Here is a 21,681-nt window from a genome sequence, read left to right as displayed (position 1 = left end):
AAGTGGAGGATGGGGGCGAGGGAAGGGGACTTCTAGCTTGGGCATGAGGGGCAGAAATCCTGAGGTGAAGAGGGTCTGCAGACAGGACGGAGTGAAGGGGGAGCCACTCCAGAAGTGGGTCTGTCCTCACTGCTGCTCTGCCCTCCTCCTCCTCCCTCCAGTGAATTAACTCGAACCCTTTCCCTTTGCCACCTTGATCAAAGAAACTGATATTCACAAAGCTTGAGGTGGGCTTTAAACACTTGCACCAGAGCAGGCTGCCTGGCCACCACCCCAGTGTGCACAGAGGAAGCAGTGGAAGCAGGCTGCTCTCTGGTCTCTGTCCCAGGAGACCTGGCCAAGAGCCTTCACCTCAGAACCCTCTCCCAGGATTGGAGGGTCAGCAGGAGGTGGGGTTGAGCCTACTAAACTAATTTGGCTTGGTCCTCCTGGCTCTTAATTGCTCTTTAACAAGTGGACAAAAAGTGGGGTGAAGGAGGAGGACTGCATTTCCGTTTTCAACATATGAGATATGACCCTCCAAGAGGTCAGGTGACGTGTCTGTGCCAGTGACCCCCGCCACACCCCTCAGTGACACAATAGATGGGACAGGGCTGCATGATGCCCTGGAAACAGCACGTTCCTTTGACCACGTGGTCCCAGGTCTATCTCTAGCTCTGTCTCTTTGCTAGCTGTGTGACACAGGGGAAGTCCCCTAAGTTCTCTGAGCCTGAGTTCACATCTGTAAAATGAGGATATTAAGTCCCACCTCACAGGGAAACTGAAGCTGAAGCAGGAAGACAAATACAAACTGTTTAGCCCAACTCCTGGCCCCTAGCTAGGTTCTCAGTAAGTGTGCTTTCCTTCCTCGTTTAAACCACGTTTCCAATGACCACATCCAAGTACTCCAGGGATGCTACACCACGCGCCACCCCTGAGTGGGAAATGGTAGCCTCCCTTTGCCTGCAGTTCTTCCGGCCCCAACGTTCTTGATGCCCCAAACTACGATCTCTCCGGGGATGGTTCATTTAGAAAATGGAGCCACGAAATGAAGTGTTTATGACATTTTTCTGGATCATGGACCCATTTGAGAGTCTAATGAAAGCTATGGATCCCCCTCCTAAGAAAAATAACCTAATGGCTGGGTGCGGTGGCTCATGACTATAATCCCAGTACTTGAGGAGGCCGAGGCGGGCGGATCACAAGATCAGGAGTTTGAGACCAGCCTGACCAACATGGTGAAACCCTGTCTCTACTAAAAATACAAAAATTATCCAGCATGGTGGCAGGCGCCTGTAATTCCAGCTACTTGGGAGGTGAGGCAGGAGAATCACTTGAACCCGGGAGGCAGAGGATGCAGTAAGCTGAGATTGTGCCGTTGCACTCCAGGCTGGACAACAGAGCGAGACTCTGTCTCAAGTAAATAAATAAATAGAAAAATAACCTAACACATTATAACTAACCCCATCTTAGCATTTCACAGGACACTCTGTCAACAAAGATAAGATGTTTTGTTTAATAAACAAACAAAAAGGCTTGTTCGACCAGATAAAAACACGAACAAGCACACCCTTCCACTATCAGTTCTTGACAGCAGACTCTGATTATAAAAGATTAGGCCTTCGGCAACTCAAAACCATCTTCACTGACACCATTTTGCAATCACTCATGATGAAAACTTGGCGTTTGCTGCCTAAGGCCCTGCCTCCTCAAAGGCGCTTCCTTGCAAGACCGGCAAAGCTCCCAGCCCAGACCAGGACTCCTTCTGTCTCCTTTACTCCCCCTGGACTGGTTCATTTACGCTTTCTCCTATCTCTTTTCCTCTTGATATTAATGTGACTGTGTTTGTTGGGGAATGTTTAACCTCTAACATTTATATATTAATTAAGCATACTAATATATATGGTTTGCAGTACTGACTGACTTGTGAAGTGTCTTAAGCCTGTATATGTACAGCCCTGACTCCTGAGTAAATGGGAAGTACTAAGTACTGAGGAGAATTGCCTGCTTGGGAATTCCATGGAGCTCGTGGCTTTTGCGATTGTAATCGAGTCAATAAAAGCCTGACATTGTGGAAAGACACAAGCATGCATGGACCTTGTTATTTCTGACTTTGCACCACTCATGACACACTGGCATATCCACCAGCCACACTGTTTTCTGTAGAATTTCAAGCAACTCCCAGAAACTCTGAAACCACAAGCACGACTCCTCTCCCAGGTGGAAGGGCAAGACCTGTGAGCACACGTTCAGCATCAGGAGTGATTTGTCGTGCAGCCTGATCATCCCCCAATTCACCAACAGCCTTTTCTTCCCAAAACGACAGGGACCATCCTTCTGAATTTCCCACAGGTGAGGGTGAAAGGCGCGGGAATGAGTGGACAGTGGGGAAGCTGACCTTGCGGGGCAGGGTGCAGGGGAGAGCTGGCTTGGCCTGGAGGGGAGCACAGTGAGGAACCCATCAGAAGAGGACAAATGCCCTGAGCACCTGCCTTTTCTTACCCCCTTGACTAAGGATTGAACAAAAGGAAAAAAAAAAACAACTCACCAGACAGAATTGAAACCTTTTAGCCAGGAAATTGGATGCACAACAGAGCAGCAGCTGGGGCTCTCTTAAAGGCTTTAAACACATAGGACAGATGTATCTTTTCTTGGTATGGCCGAGGTCCTAGCAGTATAAGGGGTGGGAGCTCTGGCCTCGCTTACCTCACCTACACGGCAACTCTCAGGCTGGAGAAATAAGAGTCTAGGGAACTGTGCCACCATGGTTTTTAGCGAACCAAAGAGTGCTGTTGTTTTGTTTGCAGAGGAGGTGTCTCCTAAAGGGGAGGTACTACTTGATGTCTTCACTGCACCAGTGTCTGAGTGAGCTCTGCAAGGGCAGGATTAGAGTCCCTGAGCCCAGGTTGAGCACTGCACACTCTCAAAGCTGTGGGAAAGCAGAGGCAGGAATTCTCACGGGAGAATGCCCTAACTGCTAAGCACACTTTTTTTCCCCCCCCAGACAGGGTCTTGCTCTGCCCAGGCTACAGTCCAGTGGCAGGACCATGGCTCACTGCAGCTTCACACTCCTGAACCCCTGCCTCAGACCCCCTCAGAACACTGGCACATACAGTCTCCCAAGGATCCTCCTTGCAGGCTGAGGCCTGAGAGCCTGGAGAGGAAAGGAAGTGAGGGATTTCTCCACTTTGTTTGAGCATTTTGAGCTTAATTTTCTGACTCCTTGAATGCAAATTAGAGGGATTTTCTTGGAGCTCTGTGTCCTGGTACTTACATCTCAGTTTCTGGTTCCCTGGCCTGCAGGCTGGGGATCCCGGGAGATACTCCAGGCCATGCCCCTAGGTTATTGAGACCAGTCATGTCCTGCAACCCCTAGAGCAGGTGGAGTGTTGGCAAACTCTTCATTTTTGCTCCCTGGAGATTTCTCTTTCCTGCAAGCTCAGCTGTGCATTAAAAAATAGGAATTTTAATATATATTTAAATAGTAAATAATATATTTAATAAAATATATTAAATATATACTTTAATAATTTTTACAAAATACATATATTAAGTACATATTATGTTAAAATATATATTATATATTATATACATAGTGTATATTTTATATAGCATTTCAAGGTGTTTAGAGTGGGAAGGTGGTTGTCTTCCATATTGCTGGATTTAGAAGTCAGGAGTTATAGTCCAAGCAGCAAATAGTGAGTACCCATCACCTACACGGTGGCCACGCGGGGAAGTGGAAAGAGCTGTGTCACCCTCAGATCTGAATGCTGGGTGCTGCTTTGTCGTTTGCCCAGTCGTGTGGCCAGAGGTGGGGCACCAAGGCAAAGCTTGCTGGTCTCATCATCTATGAAGCTTTCTTCTATCATTTTGATTTGCACATCCCCTCTTCTGTCTGTTCTTAGCTATTTCTCTCCCATCTAGACCCCTGGAAGCATGTGCAGTTCACGCAATGAAGATGCAATGAAGATCATCCTAAAGTAAAAAACAAAACAAAAAACAAATCTCCAACTGGTTAGATGAAGCTTATCCACAGTTTACCTAAATTCCACTGATTTAAGTGTTAATCTATTCCAAAAACACCTTCAAAGAAACATCCAGAATATCGTTTGACTACATTTCTTGGCCCCATGGCCCAGCCAAGTGGACAAATCATCCATCACACCTAAGTAATAACCAACGCCATTTATTAAGCTTTTTTTTTTTTAAGCTTGGAGTCTGTCACCATGGCTGGAGTGCAGTGGCATGATCATAGCTCACCACAGCCTTGAACTCCTGGCTCAAGTGAACCTTCTGCCTCAGCCTCCTAAGTTTACAGGCATGAACCAACACACTCAGCTTAAGCACATGCTATATTCCAACTACTCAGCACTGTTTCATTTAATTCTGTAAAGCCTATAAAGTAAGCTTAAATACTGTCTTTTATAAACATCAGGAAAGTCAGTCTCAGAAAAGTTTTATCTAAAGGTGCATAAATTTTAAAAGCAGTCAAAACCATTCTGACCATAGCCAACTTCAAAGACATAAAATCAGCCAGTTTTAGTCAAACTGGAAACAACTTCTTTGGTCTTTCCACATCATTCAAAATGCTCAGAACTGAGTTCCGATAACCTAAATGCTTCATTACATTTAAAAAAAAGAAGTTGCCCTCTGACTTCATGCCAGACAAACTGCTAAGCATTTTATATCCATTATCTTCTTTAATGCTTACAGCAATGTTGAAAGATTAAGTACATACACTAGGATTGGGTTTGCCTGTGACAAAAAACTCAAGCTCCCTTCCTCTCATATCAACAAAGTCTGAAGATAAGCTGCCCAAAATGATGAACAGCTGAGCTACCACAAGTAATCTAGATTCCTTCTATCTTTTGGCTCTGCCACTTTAAATATTATATATTACTTCCTCCTGATAGTTTAAGATAGACATTTAGGCCCAGCTGTCGTGTTCATGTTCTAGTCACCAAGAAGACAGGCAAGACAAACAATTAGGTTCAGGGGTACTTGTGCATGTTTGCTGTATAGGTAAACTCCTGTCATGGGAGTTTGCTGTACAGATTATTTTGTCACTATATAAGCCTAGTACCCAATAGTTCCTTTTTTCTACTCTTCTCCTTCTTCCCACCATCCGCCCCCGAGTAGGCCACAGTGTCTGTTGTTCCCTTCTTTGTGTCCATGAGTTCTCATCATTTAGTTCCCACTTACAAGTGAGAACATGCAGTATTTTGCTTTCTGTTCCTGCATTAGTTTGCTAAGGATAACGACCTCCAGCTCTATCCATGTTCCTGCAAAGGACACGATTTCATTCTCTTCTGGTTGAATAGTATTCCATGGTGTATATGTACCAATTTTCTTTATGCAGTCTACCAATGATGGGCATTTACGTTGATTCCATGTCTTTACTATTGTGAATAGTGCTGCAATGAACATACATGTACATGTGTCTTCATGACAGAACGATTTATCTTCCTTTGGTATATACCTAGTATTCGAATGGCTGGTCAAACGGTAGTTCTGGTTATAGCTTTTTGAGAATTCTCCAAACTGCTTTCCACAATGGTTGACCTAATTTACACTCCCACCAACAGCGTATAAGCATTCCCTTTTTTTCCACAACCTCACCAGCATCTATTATTTTTTGACATTTTCTTTTATTTTGTTCTATTTATTTTTTATTATACTTTAAATTCTGGGGTACACGTGCAGATCATGCAGGATTGTTACAACATGCGATGGTTGTTTGCCGCATCCATCCTCTCATCATCTACATTAGGTATTTCTCCTGATGTTACCCCTCCCCAATCCCCCACCCCCTGCCATCCCTCCCTTAGCTCTCTCACCCTCAACAGGTGTGTGATGTTTCCCTCCCTGTGTCCATGTGTTCTCATTGTTCAACATCCACTTATGAGTGAAAGCATGCAATGTTTGGTTTTCTGTTCTTGTGTCAGTTTGCTGAGAATGATGGCTTCCAGCTTCATCCATGTTCCTGCAAAGGACATGAACTCATCCTTTTTTATGATTGCATAGTATTCCATGGTGTATATGTGCCACATTTTCTGTATCCAGTCTGTCATTGATGGGCATTTGGGTTGGTTCCAAGTCTTTGCTATTGTGAACAGTAAGACAATAAATGTACCTGTGCATGTGTCTTTATAATAGAACGATTTGTAATTGTTTGGATACGTATCCAGTAATGCGATTGCTGGGTCAAATGGAATTTCTATTTCTAGGTCCTTGAGGAATCGCCACACTGTCTTGCACAATGGTTGAACTAATTTACACTCCCACCAGCAGTGTAAAAGTGTTCCTGTTTCTCCACATCCTCTCCAGCATCTGTTGTCTCCAGATTTCTTAATGATTGCCATTCTAACTGGCATGAGATGGTATCTCAATGTGGTTTTGATTTGCATTTCTCTAATGACCAGTGATGATGAGCGTTTTTTCACGTTTGTTGGCTGCCTAAGTGTCTTCTTTTGAAAAATGTCTGTTCATATCCTTCACCTACTTTTCGATGGGGTTGTTGTTGTTGTTTTTAAGTTCTTTGTAGATTCTGGTTATTAGCCCTTTGTCAGCTGGGTAGATTGCAAAAATTTTTCCCATTCTGTTAGTTGCAAGTTTACTCTAATGACTGTTTCTTTTGCTGCACAGAAGCTCTGGAGTTTAATTAGATCCCATTTGTCTACTTTGGCTTTTGTTGCCGTTGCTTTTGGTGTTTTAGTCATGAAGTCCTTGCCTACGCCTATGTCCTGAGTGGTATTGCCTAGGTTTTCTTCTAGAGTTTTTATGGTATTAGGTCTTATGTTTAAGTCTTTAATCCATCTGGAGTTAATTTTAGTGTAAGGTGTAAGGAAGGGGTCCAGTTTCAGCTTTCTGCTTATGGCTAGCCAGTTTTCCCAACACCACTTATTAAACAGGGAGTCCTTTCCCCATTGCTTGTTTCTGTCAGGTTTGTCAAAGAGCAGATGGTTGTAGATGTGTGATGTTACTTCGAAGGCCTCTGTTCTGTTCCATTGGTCTATATCTCTGTTTTGATTACTGTGGCCTTGTAGTATAGTTTGAAGTCAGATACCATGATGCCTCCAGCTTTTTTTTTTTTTTTTTTTTTTTTTTGCTTAGGATTGTCTTGGCTATGTGCACTCTCTTTTGGTTCCATATGAAGTTTAAGGTGTTCTTTTCCAGTTCTGTGAAGAAGGTCATAGGTAGCTTGATGGGGATAGCATTGAATCTGTAAATTATTTTGGGCAGTATGGCCATTTTCACGATATTGATTCTCCCTAACCATGAACATGGAATGTTTTTCCATCTATTTGTGTCCTCTCTTATTTCCTTGAGCAGCAGTTTGTAGTTCTCCTTGAAGAGGTCCTTCACATTCCTTGTTAGTTGTATTCCTAGGTATTTTATTCTCTTTGTAGCAATTGTGAATGGGAGTTTGCTCATGATTTGGCTCTTTGTTTGTGTATTATTGGTGTATAGGAATGCTTGTGATTTTTGCACATTAATTTTGTATCCTGAGACTTTGCTGAAGTTACTTATCAGCTAAAGGAGATTTTGGGCTGAGACGATGGGGTCTTCTAAATATACAATCATGTCATCTGCAAAGAGAGACAATTTGACTTCCTCTTCCTAATTGAATATCCTTTATTTCTTTTTCTTGCCTGATTGCCCTGACCAGAACTTCCAATACTATGTGGAATAGGAGTAGTGAGAGAGGGCACCCTTGTCTTGTGCCAGTTTTCAAAGGGAATAGCCATTCTGACTGGTGTGAGATGGTATTTCATTGTGGTTTTGATTTGCTTTTCTCTATCAATCAGTGTATTAGTTCATTCTCACACTGCTAATAAAGACATACCCAAAACTGGGTAATTTATAAAGGAAAGAAGTTTAATTGACTCACAGTTCAGCATGGCTGGGGAGGCCTCAGGAAACTTACAATCATGGTGGAAGGGGAAAACAAACCTGTCCTTCTTCACATGGTGGCAACAAGGAGAAGTGTAGAGTGATGTGAAGGAAAAGCCCTTATCAAACCATCAGATCTAGCGAAAACTCACTACCATAGGAACAGCATGTTTGAGTTAAAAAAAAAAAAGTAAACATATTTTGGAGTAAAATATTTCAATTTCTTTCAAGACCTGCTATCTGTCATGTTGGTGTCTTGTTGCTACAAAAAATATTTTGTCTTGAGGTCTCTGTTTTAATGTTAGTGCTGGCCAGCAGTGCCTGGATTCCAAAGGGGGAAGGTATAATCAGATACATCTGACCTCCCACTCCCAGGATGGCCTGAACTAGTGTTTCAGATTTACTTTAGAAAGTTCTTGGCTGACAGAAGGGGTTCATTCCATTGGTTGGGGGCTTAGAATTTTACTTTTTGTTTACACTGCAACAAAAGTATAACTTTTTTGTGCCAAGGGGTTGCATTTACCACAGACCTTTTCCAACAGAGTCCTGACCACACTCTGCCTGAGAGACTACCTCTGCTTCTACTGGCAAAAAGCTCTGGAATGTTTATAACTTGTTGTGACAGCTTTAATGCCAAATAAAACAAGTTTATTCGGGTACAGGGCTTAAAACCCTGATTATGTTTGGTAATGATAACTCAGAGGGCACTGTGAGCTCCTGACACAGCCCCGCCATAGACACTTATGCTTGTGGGTCTTCACACAAAGAGAGGGCTTAAGGGAGAGAACGGATGAGCATTGCTTACCATTGGGTGGTATGAACCAGCTGCCTGCTGAGGCTGTGGACAAAGGGCTGCTCAGGAACAGGTTCTGCAGAGAAGACAAGTTCCCATTTGTCCCATGACTCATGGTAAGCTCCTGGCAAGTTTCCCAAAGCCCTTCATCTACTGCCTACGAAGAAACACTGCATGCTATGCAAGGTTATGACAGCCAAAGGTTGCAAAATGATTTGAGTTATTCCCAGAAGTTTTATATTTTCTTAATATCAAAAATGATCAATACTACCTAAAGAATCATACTTTAAAGAAAATGAAGCAAGAAAGGTGGTGAAAACATAGGAGAGAAGTTATATTCTGAGACTGACCTTGGAAGAATAAATAGATCTTCTCTAAGTTTGGAAGCATAATTTATTCTTTTTCTTTTTACTTTTCATGAGTATATATGACTTGTTTGTTTGTTTATTTGTTTATTTATTTATATTGTACTTTAGGTTCTGGGGTACATGTGCAGATCATGCGAGATTGTTGCATATGTACATACATGGCAAGGTGGTTTGCTGCCTTCATTCCCCCATAATAGTATATATTACCTATAAACTCTTCAGTTACTTTGTATTGTAGGGAAAGGCATCTTGAATATAAAATATTTTCTTATATTAAATATATGAATATTCACTGAAATAAAAGCAGACAATATCTATTAATAACATTATTCCAATGTATTCACAATATACTCAGACTTGGACTTATGTCTTATTTGTCTTTTATTTTGGCAATTACTGAATTCATTTTTTAAAATTTCATAAAATAAATTCCTCCTGTTAAATAAATTATAATAAAAGGCATCCCTGATGTCTTTTAGAAGATCATTAGAACACTGATCTTAGGTTAGAAACATTGATTTAGATTTTGTTTAGAATTCTTTTTTATAATAATTATAAGAAGGCCTTAACCCAGCATTGTACCTTTATCATTGTAATGAAACGCATCTCTGCTTTACAGGATGAGGAAGTGAACAATGGAATGTGTGTGAATAAACAGGGATTTTCCCATATGCTGGAAACAGCATTCCCAGTTTGCCTAACAGACAACCCACACCCTCATTTTTCTCACTTTCTCCACACCCTTAACTTTATTAATCAGATCCTCTCTAGTAAATGATGAAATCTTTTCCCACAATAGAAGGGGATTTCCCCATGCATAGACTGAGAATTAGAAAAAACTGCTCTGTCTCCTGTATGTCGTTGTATCCTAAAAATCTTATGTATGTCTGTGTTCATGTGTACATATGTCTTCCTGTTATTTGTACTGTTTCACATTTAAACAGTTAGAAGACTTTTACCAAATATAGACCTCCCTAATACACCTTCTATAAATAGAAGGTGTATTAGGGAGGTCTATATTTATACCTATTTTTCAATCTGGATAATGTCTAATGTATACAATTCACTTTTGAGATTGGGGGAAAATCTAAAAAAATAAGCAATCATACCCTAAGTTAGATGTCACTTAGAGAGTCAGAGGCAAGTATAAATAATATTAATAGAATCATTCCACATGTGTTATGATTTCATGGAACAAGAAAATAAATCATAATTCTAGACATGAGTCTCAGAAGGTTAGGGCATTTACTTCAAATTTTAGATGCTAATTGGCAATCTAGAAAATTCTCATATATACAAGTCAATGTAGTATGCTCAAAGGTGACATATATTTATCAGAGGGATATTATTCAAATATTTAATAATTATGATTTCTTCCATCAAATCAGATACATGAGATTGTATGTGTGTTTGTAAATGTAAATTTAATTCTCCTTCTAAAAGATAAGTGTTCTGCAAGATCTGCTTTCTACTCAACAAATTCAAACATATGTATTAATTTGTCTTTCAGAAATTTCTTATGTTAGCTTTCCTGTTGTTGATGTTAGATTTGGATTTCTAAATTGTGATGGGTTAATAAAGTCTTAGGAAGCATTTGATCTCTACTACTGGTATGATTTATATTCTGCATTTTAATTGATAAAGATGCTCTATCTGTAAGTACAGGCCTGACTGTGTTCTTCAATAGTAAGTGATCATTTTAGATTCACACTTTGAAATGAGTGTTGTGGCAAGGGGCAAGGAAAGCCCAAGGAATCAGTAACCTGCAAACATAAAGAGAGGTAGGTTTGGGTGATGCTTTCACAAAGAATAACACAAGCAGTCACTTATCTGAGACTGTTAGCCAACTGGGACATAAAGAGGAAGTAGTAGATTGAAAGCATAACATTCATTATCTTAGTCAAATGATTAAGGGCAATTGTCTTTAGATTTGGCCAAAACTTCATAGGTAAAGAAGTGCATGATACCAGGCTTTTTAGAAAGGTTTAGGTGAAAATACAGTAACAATAAAATAAAAACTAATGCCTCATTAAGTTGACCATACCCTAAATACAGATGATGATTAGCTTTAATCTTTTCTAGTTCTCTGTAATATATAGAAGCGGGAACCCAACAGAAAACATTATTAGTCAGAAAGATGCATCTGCTTCTCACCGCATTACAAAGCCCATGTACACTCCCTGGATAGAAAGGTAGCACTCCAATAATGGGTTTGCTTTAAAAGTCTGGGAGTCAAGAGTGCTTACTTCAAATGCAGCATAGGATAGGTTCAGTGAAAAGAAAGAAGCTCTCCTCTGGGAGGGTTAATTTTCTTCTATTTTGCTCCCTAAGAATACAGTCAGTTGTACACAGACACAAGATTCTACGGAAAACCTGAGACTGACTAAAAGTCATGAATGACTCAAAGGTGCTTGCATTCATATTCCTTCCATTGGAAATCCAACAATGAATAAAACATTCAGGCTGTCTCTGAGATTCCCACAGCTAAGTGGGAAACAAATACTTGCAGGGTGACATGACATCCTGTAAAGCTACGTGAGCTAAAAGGAGCAGCAACTAATTTCAGCTTGGGAATTATGAAAGTTTGAACAGAATCATAAATGAACAAGGAGGATATATATACCTGATAGACAGGAAGTCATATAAAGAGAGGTTCTAGACAGAAGATTAAGCTCACAAATACACATGGAGAGATGAAAGGGTGTGGCACATTGCTGGTGTTTTCAGGGAAGAAAGCAGAACGTCTGTGGGCAAGCTGGGCTGGGGTAAAGGTAAATAAGAACCATAAGAAACTTTCATTTCTAAAGAGTTTGGGATTTATCCTATAGGTAATAGTGGACCATTAAAGGTTTTTTAAAAGAGGATGTGATATAATTAGCTTGAATTTTAGAGAAAGAAAGAGTTGGTAAAATAGATTTCCTACTGTTTTCAGTAAAAGGGCAATATCAGAGGCAAAGCCCAATGAGACCACTTTGTGATACATAATAAGGTCACAGCAATCATGGGATTGTCTTCTAAGAGCATCTTATTTGGTCAAAACTCTCAAGACAAACACAAAATACCTGGCAATAATTTTGGTAAAGGAAAAGAAGAAAATGAAATGCAAAAAAAGAAAAAGTAATGCTTCAACAAACTTTCCTACCAGGATACCTTTATATCATGGACCCATAGAGGCTTACCTACCTCAGATTAGTCTTAACAAGCTTCACTTGTTCATGTCAAGATGCAAATGTTAGAAGTCAACTCTTTGTCTCCCGGATGACTTCTTACGCTCCTAAGATGAATTGTTCCACTACTTCCCTGGGTTCTGCAACCTTGGTATAAAAAGAGATGCAACCTTGACAAAGTAACGTCAGGGAGCCCAGGAGGTAACAAAAAATGACTAAATAATATTTTGTTGCATTCTTTCCATGCTTTGTTGCATGTGTTACCAGTTGAGGGTGTCCAGGTTCTTGGCGTTTTGAACAAAGAACTGGACAAAATGCACAAACAAAACAAGGAAAGAATGAAGCAACAAAAGCAGGGATTTAATGAAAATGAAAGTAAACTCCACAGGGTGGGAGCAGGCCCAAGCAGAGGGGCTCAAGGGTCCCATTACAGAATTTTCTGGGGGTTAAATGCCCTCTCGAGGTTCCCATTGGTTACTTGGTGTACGGCCTATGTAAATGAAGAGAATGTAGTAAAGTTACAAACTCATTTACTCGGTGTACGCTGTATGTAAATGAGAGGATATTTCCTGTCATCGCTGAAGTGTTTCCATTTGATGTAGTTCTAGGAAGTCAGTGTGAATCAGCCTTATGTTCCCTTCCTCCAGACCCTATTCTCTTGCCTCACATGGAGTACCAGCTTGCCTTATATCTGTATTTCAAGGTAAAATCTAAGGATATTTTTAATATGACCATTTCTCTTGCTAAATAAATTAATAAATAAGTGCTACTGCTACTTTATTTTGTGCCTTGTTTTATCTGTAAACAATTTGGAACAATAAAAGGTAATTCTTACTATAAATTTTGTTAGCTTTTTTTTTTTATCATATTAAAAATTCAAGATCTGAAGTTAATTGTTTCTCACGGATTTCAAACCATAAGTATATATTTGACATGCAAAAATATGTCATACGGAAAATACGTCAACAATTAGTAATAAAAATACATGGTAATATTTTAATCTTTTTTTGTATTAGCGCTTCCTTAAGCCTTTATTATTTTTAAATTGCTTCCATTGTAATAACTATATGAAACTATTGCCAACTAGAAATTAGTACTGAGTTCTCAAAATAGATTTAGCTCTCAACCAAGAAATAATAGTGAGATACAAATTAATTTACAATAATTGAATTTATTGAAATGACGTTTAATTTGTTCTTGAAATTTTCACACATAGGCATCATAAATTATGTCTAGGAAGTGCTGATGCAATTCTGTCTTGTAAACTAGATGACACACCTAATGACATGTAACTGGGAGGTGGCTAAAATTTAAAGAATGCATTTAGTTAAGTAACATGCCTTAAACTTTAAGAATGACTTAGGAAATACTGGCAAAATTTCCTGCATGGATATATAGTCTCACACACGGCTTCCCTGACTACTGAGACTGTCTGGGCTCCTAGTACGTTGACCTGTACATGGATCTAGTGGACACAGCCTCTTGACTTCTTCTTCATCTAATTGGATCATGATGTGGAAGAGAATACTTCTGGGCATTTTTCTCTTTCATCTGACTCTTTCTCAGTCTCCAAACGTGTAAGTGATTACACAGTTTATTATTTCACATGGAAGGCAAATAGAGCTTGATTTTAAAAATTCGGGTCGGGTGCGGTGGCTCACGCCTGTAATCCCAACACTTTGGGAGGCTGAGATGGGCAGATCACCTGAGGTCAGGAGTTAAAAACCAGCCTGGCCAACATGGTGAAAACTTAAAATACAATAGCTGGCATGGTGGCACGTGCCTGTAATCTCAGCTATTCTGGAAGCTGAGGCTGGAGAATCGCTTGAACCTGAGAAGCAGAGGTTGCAATGAGCTGAGGTAGCGCCACTGCACTCCAACCTGGGTGACAGAGGGAGACTCTGTCTCAAAAAAAAAAAAAAAGAAAAATATTCAAGTGTTTCATTTTTATTGCAGTAATTTGATTTTAAATGGTATTACCATTTAACAATATAATTCAAAATATGCCCATGGGAATAGTAAATTTCAAATTTGAATGGCACCATCAGCTCTGCCTTGTAGATATCCAGAATGCTGATTAAGAGCTACAACAGCATTATATTTATATTGAGAAAGAGGTGTCTGACAGCTGCTGGGGAAGGAACTGGATGGACAGTAGGCAAATACAAAACAGAATGTGCTGTGTCTGTTTGGGGGCAAAATCATTGTATAAGAACACTGATGATGTTAACCTTTATAGAACTAATGACAAATTACTTGCTGATTTTTAATTGTGATTTCCTTTTTGATTCTATAAAATTTAATTCCTAGGCCAGTGTCTTTCTGTTTTATACAGATTTAGCCATTTGATGTACTTCTAACATTTAAAAATAACATATTTTTCTTAAACTAAAAAATTCTTCAGTTAACACAGTAATTGCTAAGTAACGAATCATTGACACATTCAGTTGTAATAATCTTGCTCTAATTTTGTAGGCAGTATGTTCTGCTGATTCCTTCTGTTCTACAAGAAGGCTCTTTGGATAAAGCTTGTGCCCAGCTTTTTAATCTCACCGAATCTGCTGTTCTGGCAGTCTCCCTCAACTATGGTGAAGTCCAGACCAAAATATTTGAAGAGAATGTTACTGGAGAAAATTTCTTCAAATGCATCAGCTTTGAGGTAAATGCTTCTTTCTGCTTAATATAGAAAAGAATATTACAGGTGCATGAACATCACCCACATAACTGACTTTTCAGGGACAGAGATCAGGCTATATGACTGTACATGCAAAGTTATTTTAATTTTTAAAAGAATAATATAGTCCTCAGTTTGAGATGATGTAAGTGCAGTCATAAATGGTAACAAGGGCAACAGCCAAAAAGTTTGATTTTATGATAGAAAATTATTGAAGGGAATAAGATATATAAAAAGAATGACTCATGTACAGAAAATAGAAGTTTTAAGAAAGGCAAACTATTCATTTAAATGGTGAGATAAGGAAGTGACAAAGCAAGAGAAATAAAGAAAGTTGGTTATTGAAGAAATAGATATGACAAATTATGAATTAAGACTTTTAGTTATACCAACACACAGTAATAGAGATTTCTTGACAAAAAAATCAATCTCATGGAGTATTTATTTGCTCCCTAGGTTCCTCAGGCCAGATCTGACCCACTGGCTTTTATTACATTTTCTGCTAAAGGAGCCACTCTCAATCTGGAAGAGAGGAGATCTGTGGCAATCAGATCCAGAGAGAATCTGGTCTTCATACAGACTGATAAACCTTTCTACAAGCCTGGACAGAAATGTGAGTGTACCTAAATCAGGTTATCTTCAACTAATACCACTTATATGATATTTGAATTTATGGTACACAATACAAGCTCAGAAATTTTATTGCATTAACATTGATTAGAAAGCCTGCTTAAAAATACAAAATAAAAATATAGATGACATAGCCTAAATGTTAGAGATTTCATTTCTGTGAGTCTGGGGTGAGAAGCCTCAGAAACTGTATTTTTAAAGAGCACTTTATTCTTATTTTCTAATAATATCCATATTATTCTAATAATAGTCTAATAATATTCATATTATTCTAATAACATTCTAATCACATATTTGGGAATTTTGAATTTTAGTTTATGCAAACTTACAAGGTTATAGTTGACATAGAAACAAAACAGCAACAAAGTATGTCATGAACATGTAATGAGATACCCTTAGTGACTAGAGAATTGCCCAAGTAATAGAATGATCGGTATGACACTGAATTAAGCTGAAAAGCCTCCTCTCTTCTCTTGGGTGCAGAAGGAGTTGATAAATACAGATTACAGCAGTCAAAGCAAGACGTTTCTGATGAGGCGAACAGTACATAACAAAGCATAGAGATAAAATTAATTTAAAAATTGTGCCATAAAATGAGAAGTAGATAGACTTATTCAGAGTAAAGAAAACAAGTGAAAGGAAGGAAAACAAGCGGAAGTGAATAAAGAGTTCAAGGAAAGCCCTGAATATAGAACTAAAGAGGCATTTTCACGCAGTTAAGGAATACCCATGGGGAGTCACTACAGAGGTGGGGATCATGCCTTGAGGAGGCAGTCATGGCTGAACTGGGAATCAGTGTAATCAGAGCCTGCTTAGGCACCAACACACTGTGATCCCAGAACACAAGCAGACGGAGGTGAGGGATATGTGCTGGAGATGGAGGGATGCACTGCATGCATTGTGCTGTCCCCAGCCCTCACGAATGCATGCTGGGGTGGGAGGTGCTTACGAGGGGGAGGACACAATGTGGTCGACACAAGAGGATGTCTAAGGAAGGCTTCTAGGATTCTTGCTAAGGTGAGCTGTAGAAGGCAGAGGTGAGGAAGGGGACTACCACTTCAAACAACACAGAAACATTAAAACTTAATTTAAAATGAATGCTGCCTGTAGTCCCAGCTACTCGGGAGGCTGAGGCAGAAGAATCGCTTGAACCCGGGAGGCGGAGGTTGCAGTGAGCCGAGATCGCGCCACTGCACTCCAGCCTGGCGACTGAGCGACACTCCCTCTCAAAAAAAAAAAAATAAAATAAAATGAATGCTTGTTTTTTATTTCTTATCCATCCACTTTCTGGTAAAGAGTCTAATGTACTGATGAAAGGTTATCACATAGCAAAGAAATTGAGCCAGAAGTCTTATACAATTGAGAGATATTCAGTTTTCAAAAAATTGATCATCATAATCTGAGATATAATGCTACAAATAATTCATAATATACTCAGCATCATGCTTCTTTTTTTGGAGAAAAAGCATGGTGTGATATTAACTATGACTGTACGCTAAAATCTCATTGCACATTGAGTTTGCTGTTGCTTCATATATGACTGTCACCTGCATTTTTTTCTTTCTTTTTTAAAATTATACTTTAAGTTCTGGGGTACATGTGCAGAACATGCAGGTTTGTTACATACATATACATGTGCCATGGTGGTTTGCTGCACTCATCAACCTGTCATCTACATTAGGTATTTCTCCTAATGCTGTCCCTCCCCTTGCCCACCACACCTGACAGGCCCCAGTATGTAATGCTCCCCTCTCTGTGTCCATTTATTCTCATTGTTCAACTCCACTTATGAGTGAGAACATGCGGTGTTTGATTTTCTGTTCTTGTGTTACTTTGCTGAGAATGATGGTTTCCAGCTTCATCCATGTTCTTGCAAAGGACATGAACTCATCCTTTTTTATGGCTGCATAGTATTCCATGGTGTATATATGCCACATTTTCTTTATCCAGTCTATCATTGACAGACATTTGGGTTGGTTCCAAGTCTTTGCTATTGTGAACAGTGCCACAATAAACATAAGTGTGCATGTGTCTTTATAGCAGAATGATTTATAATCCTTTGGTTATATACCCAGGATTGGGATTGATTGGTCAAATGGTATTTTTATTTCTAGATCCTTGAAGAATCACCACACTGTCTTCCACAATGGTTGAACTAATTTATATTCCCATCAACAGTGTTAAAACATTCCTATTTCTTCACATCCTCTTCAGCATCTGTTGTTTCCTGACTTTTTAATGATTGCCATTCTAACTGGCCTGAGATGGTATCTCAATGTGGTTTTGGTTTGCATTTCTCTAATGACCAGTGATGATGAGCTTTTTCTCGTATGTTTGTTGGCTGCATAAATGTCTTATTTTGAGAAGTATCTGTTCATATTCTTCACCCACTTTTTGATGGGGTTGTTTTTTCTTGTAAATTTGTTTAAGTTCTTTGTAGATTCTGGATATCAGCCCTTTGTCAGATGGATAGATTGCAAAACATTTCTCCTATTCTGTAGGTTGGTTGCTCACTCTGATGATAGTTTCTTTTGCTGTGCAGAAGCTCTTTAGTTTAATTAGATCACATTTGTCAATTTGGGCTTTTGTTGACATTGCTTTTGGTGTTCCAGTCATGAAGGCTTTGCCCATGCCTATGTCCTGAATGGTATTGCCTAAGTTTTTTCCTAGGGTTTTTATGGTTCCAGGTCTTATGTTTCAGTCTTTAATGCATCTTGAGTTATTTTTTGTATAAGATGTAAGGAAGGGATTCAGTTTCAGCTTTCTACTCTACATATGGCTAGCCAGTTTTCTCAACACCATTTATTAAAAAGTAAATCCTTTCTCCATTGCTTGTTTTTGTCAGGTTTGTCAAAGATCAGATGGTTGTAAATGTGTGGTATTATTACTGAGGCCTCTATTCTGTTCCAGTGATCTGTATATCTGTTTTGGTACCAGTACCAGTACCATGCTGTTTTTGTTATTATAGCCTTGTAGTATAGTTTGACATCAGGTAGTGTGACGCCTCCAGGTTTGTTCTTTTTGCTTAGGATTGTCTTGCCTATACAGGGTCTTTTCTGGCTCCATATGAAATTTAAAGTAGTTTTTTTCTAATTCTGTGAAGAAAGTCAGTGGTAGCTTAATGGGGATGGCATTGAATCTATAAATTACTTTGGGCAGTATGGTCATTTTCACAAGATTGATTCTTTCTATCCATGAGCATGGAATTTTTTTCCGTTTGTCTGTGTCCTCTCTTGAGCAGTGGTTTGTAGTTCTCCTTGAAGAGGTCATTTACATCCCTTGTTAGTTGTATTCCTAGGTATTTTATTCTCTGTAGCAATTGTGAATGGGAGCTTGCACATGATTTGACTCTCTGTTTGTCTGTTATTAGTGTATAGGAATGCTTGTGATTTCTGCACGTTGATTTTGTATCCTGAGACTTTGCTGAAGTTGCTTATTAGCTTAAGGAGTTTTTGGGCTAAAACAATGGAGTTTTCTAAATATATAATCATGTCGTCTGCAAACAGAGACAATTTGACTTCCTCTCTTCCTATCTGAATACCTTTTATTTCTTTCTCTTGCCTGATTGCCCTGGCCAGAACTTCCAATACTATGTTGAATAGGAGTGGTGAGAGAGGACATCCTTGTCTTGTACTGGTTTTCAAAGGGAATGCTTCCAGTTTTTGTCCATTCAGTATGATATTGGCTGTGGATTTGTCATGAATAGCTCTTATTATTTTGAGATATTTTTCATCAACGCCTAGTTTATTGAGAGTTTTTAGCATGAAGAAATGTTGAATTTTGTCAAAGGCCTTTCTGCATCTATTGAGATAATCATGTGGTTTTTGTCGTTGGTTCTGTTTATGTGATGGATTACATTTATTGATATGTGTATGTTGAACCAGCCTTGCATCCCAGGGATGAAGCTGACTTGATTATTGTGGATAAGCTTTTTAATGTGCTGCTGGATTTGATTTGTCAGTATTTTATTGAGGATTTTTGCATCGATGTTCATCAGGGGTATTGGCCTGAAATTTTCTTTTTTCTTTGTGTCTCTGCCTGGTTTTGGTATCAGGATGATGTTGGCCTCATAAAATGAGTTAGGGAGGATTCTCTCTTTTTGTATTGTTTGTAATAGTTTCAGAAGGAATGGTACCAGCTCTTCTTTGTACCTCTGGTAGAATTCTGTTATATCTGGCCCTGAACTTGTTTTGGTTGGTAGGCTATTAATTACTGCCTCAATTTCAGAACTTGTTATTGGTTTGACTTCTTCCTGGTTCAGTCTTGGGAGGGTGTATGTGTCCAGAAATTTATCCATTTCTTCTAGATTTTCTAGTTGATTTGCACAGAGGTGATTATACTATTGTCTGATGGCGGTTTGTATTTCTGTGGGATCAGTGGTGATATCCTCTTTATCATTTTTTATTGCATCTATTTGATTCTTCTCTTTTTTCTTCTTTATTAATGTGACTGGGGTATGAACAACAAACTCTCCTGTTGCTAGCTCACTGTGTATCCAGGCCACACGGTTTTATGCTTGAATCCCAGGGCCTGGATGGTATGGGCACTGTAGGGAACTTCCTGGTCTGAGGGTTGCGAAGATTGTCAGAAAAGCACAGTATCTAAGCCGAAATGTACCGTTCCTACCAGTACAGTCTCTCAGGGCTTCCCTTGGTTAGGGGAGTTGAATCCCACAACCCCTTCCACTTTCCGGGTGAGATGACACCTCACCCTGCTTCAGCTCGCCCTTCGTGGGCTGCACTCACTGTCCAACCAGTCTCAATGAGACGAACTGGGTACCTCAGTTGGAAATGCAGAAATCACACGCCTCTGTGTCAATCTCACTGGGATCTGGAGGCTGGAACTGTTCCTATTCCTTTACCTGTATTTTGCCTGGAAGTTGCTACCTGCATTTTGATATTTGTATATCCATCTCCCCTCCTCCCTTTGACAAATTACAGGAGATAGAAGGTCAGCACAGGCTAACGATTTTGTAGAAAACTATTGATGGCTGTGGTATTGCAAATGTAGGCATTTGAAACTCTAAAGAGAGGATGCAGAAATTGTCTAGATATGTTTCTGTAACTTTTTGTTCTTCAGCTTCCTACATTTGCAATTAACACCTTCTTAGAGTTCCTGGCTTGACCAGAAGTATTTGCCTGACTGAAAACTGGGTACTTGTTTGACTGGCTTTTATCATTGTTATCACTTCTGCCCAAACGTGCCCAAGATCAAATATATGGCACATAATGAAATTTAACTCCGAGATCAGAAATAAAGGCAGGACAGCCAATTAGTTTTTCTGCTATCTTGCGAGCCATGAGCACAAGGTAGCCCTTAAGAAATTTGGAGTAGGTTTTACCTCATATAACTTCAGGTTGCAAAAAGTCTCTCCCCGAAATAATAGCCAACTACTTCTTGTATCTTGAAATTTTGTTTTAAGAGTTTCATTGCATTTCTTTAAAGCATTTATCCCTGCTAAAATGCAAGATTTAGAACAGTAAAACATGTTCTTTATTTAAACACTGAACTCAATAAATTTTTAGTCTTTTTCTTGAAAATACATACTTACAGGTAAATCTATAAAAGACACCAGGCACCTAAATAGAGAAAAAAGAATCACCAAAAATCTAAAAGATTTTTTTAAGCTCTCAAATAAAACTCAAACTTCAACTTCCGAGAATTACAGAGAGGAAGTGATTTTAATTTACCTCCTCATCCAGAGAAAGCAATAGCATTCCCATTATCTAGAAAAGAATATTGTATATTGTTTACACTGACAACCACTGTCATTCTATTAAGAAAGTAGTTTTGTCCTGTTTTGACAATTTTTTGCTATTTTGACAGTGCACTAGAAATATTTGTGAATTATGTAAATTTAAATTATATGGCTTTGAAAGTTTATGATGTGAAAGTATATTTTTATAATCTCACTCTTGTATGTAATTTTAGTTAAATATTTCCCCAATGTTTTAACTGACAGAAAATTCACAGTTGTCATAGTTTTAAAGTGGGCAAGCTGAGTGCATTTTCGTTTATTTATGCTATGGCTACATGAGGGCTATATTTTATAGTAATACATATAATCTTTTAACAAGATAACTCCTAAATAAAATAGTTTTAAGCTGAGATTTTCAAGAATACATATTGCATAATAAGGGTACCCTACCTATAAAAGGAATAGTAGTAAAAGCTATC

The 21,681-nt window shown here is 39.0% G+C and overlaps 1 protein-coding gene across 2 annotated transcripts in view; it reads left to right on the top strand.

The window, feature by feature from the left end:
* The window catches only part of LOC105731140 (ovostatin-like), a 112,080-nt gene that overhangs the window by 21,331 nt on the left and 69,068 nt on the right, over positions 1–21,681 (top strand). Inside the window, exons 1-4 of one of the 2 annotated variants that reach the window (XM_064377480.1) lie at positions 12,473–12,903; positions 13,554–13,777; positions 14,676–14,859; positions 15,331–15,487. In XM_064377480.1, the coding sequence (XP_064233550.1) occupies positions 13,710–13,777; positions 14,676–14,859; positions 15,331–15,487 (409 nt within the window). In that variant the 5' untranslated portion in view covers positions 12,473–12,903; positions 13,554–13,709. Of the gene's footprint in view, positions 1–12,472; positions 12,904–13,553; positions 13,778–14,675; positions 14,860–15,330; positions 15,488–21,681 lie in introns of those variants that run through there. The other variant, XM_064377479.1, reaches the window with a different exon arrangement.

Source organism: Aotus nancymaae, unplaced genomic scaffold (assembly GCF_030222135.1).
Source record: "Aotus nancymaae isolate 86718 unplaced genomic scaffold, 86718_ANA_hifiasm-v0.15.2.pri h1tg000016l, whole genome shotgun sequence".
NCBI classification, from domain to species: domain Eukaryota; kingdom Metazoa; phylum Chordata; class Mammalia; order Primates; family Aotidae; genus Aotus; species Aotus nancymaae.
Note: the sequence above shows the minus strand (reverse complement) of the source record. Positions and strands in the feature narration are given on the sequence as shown.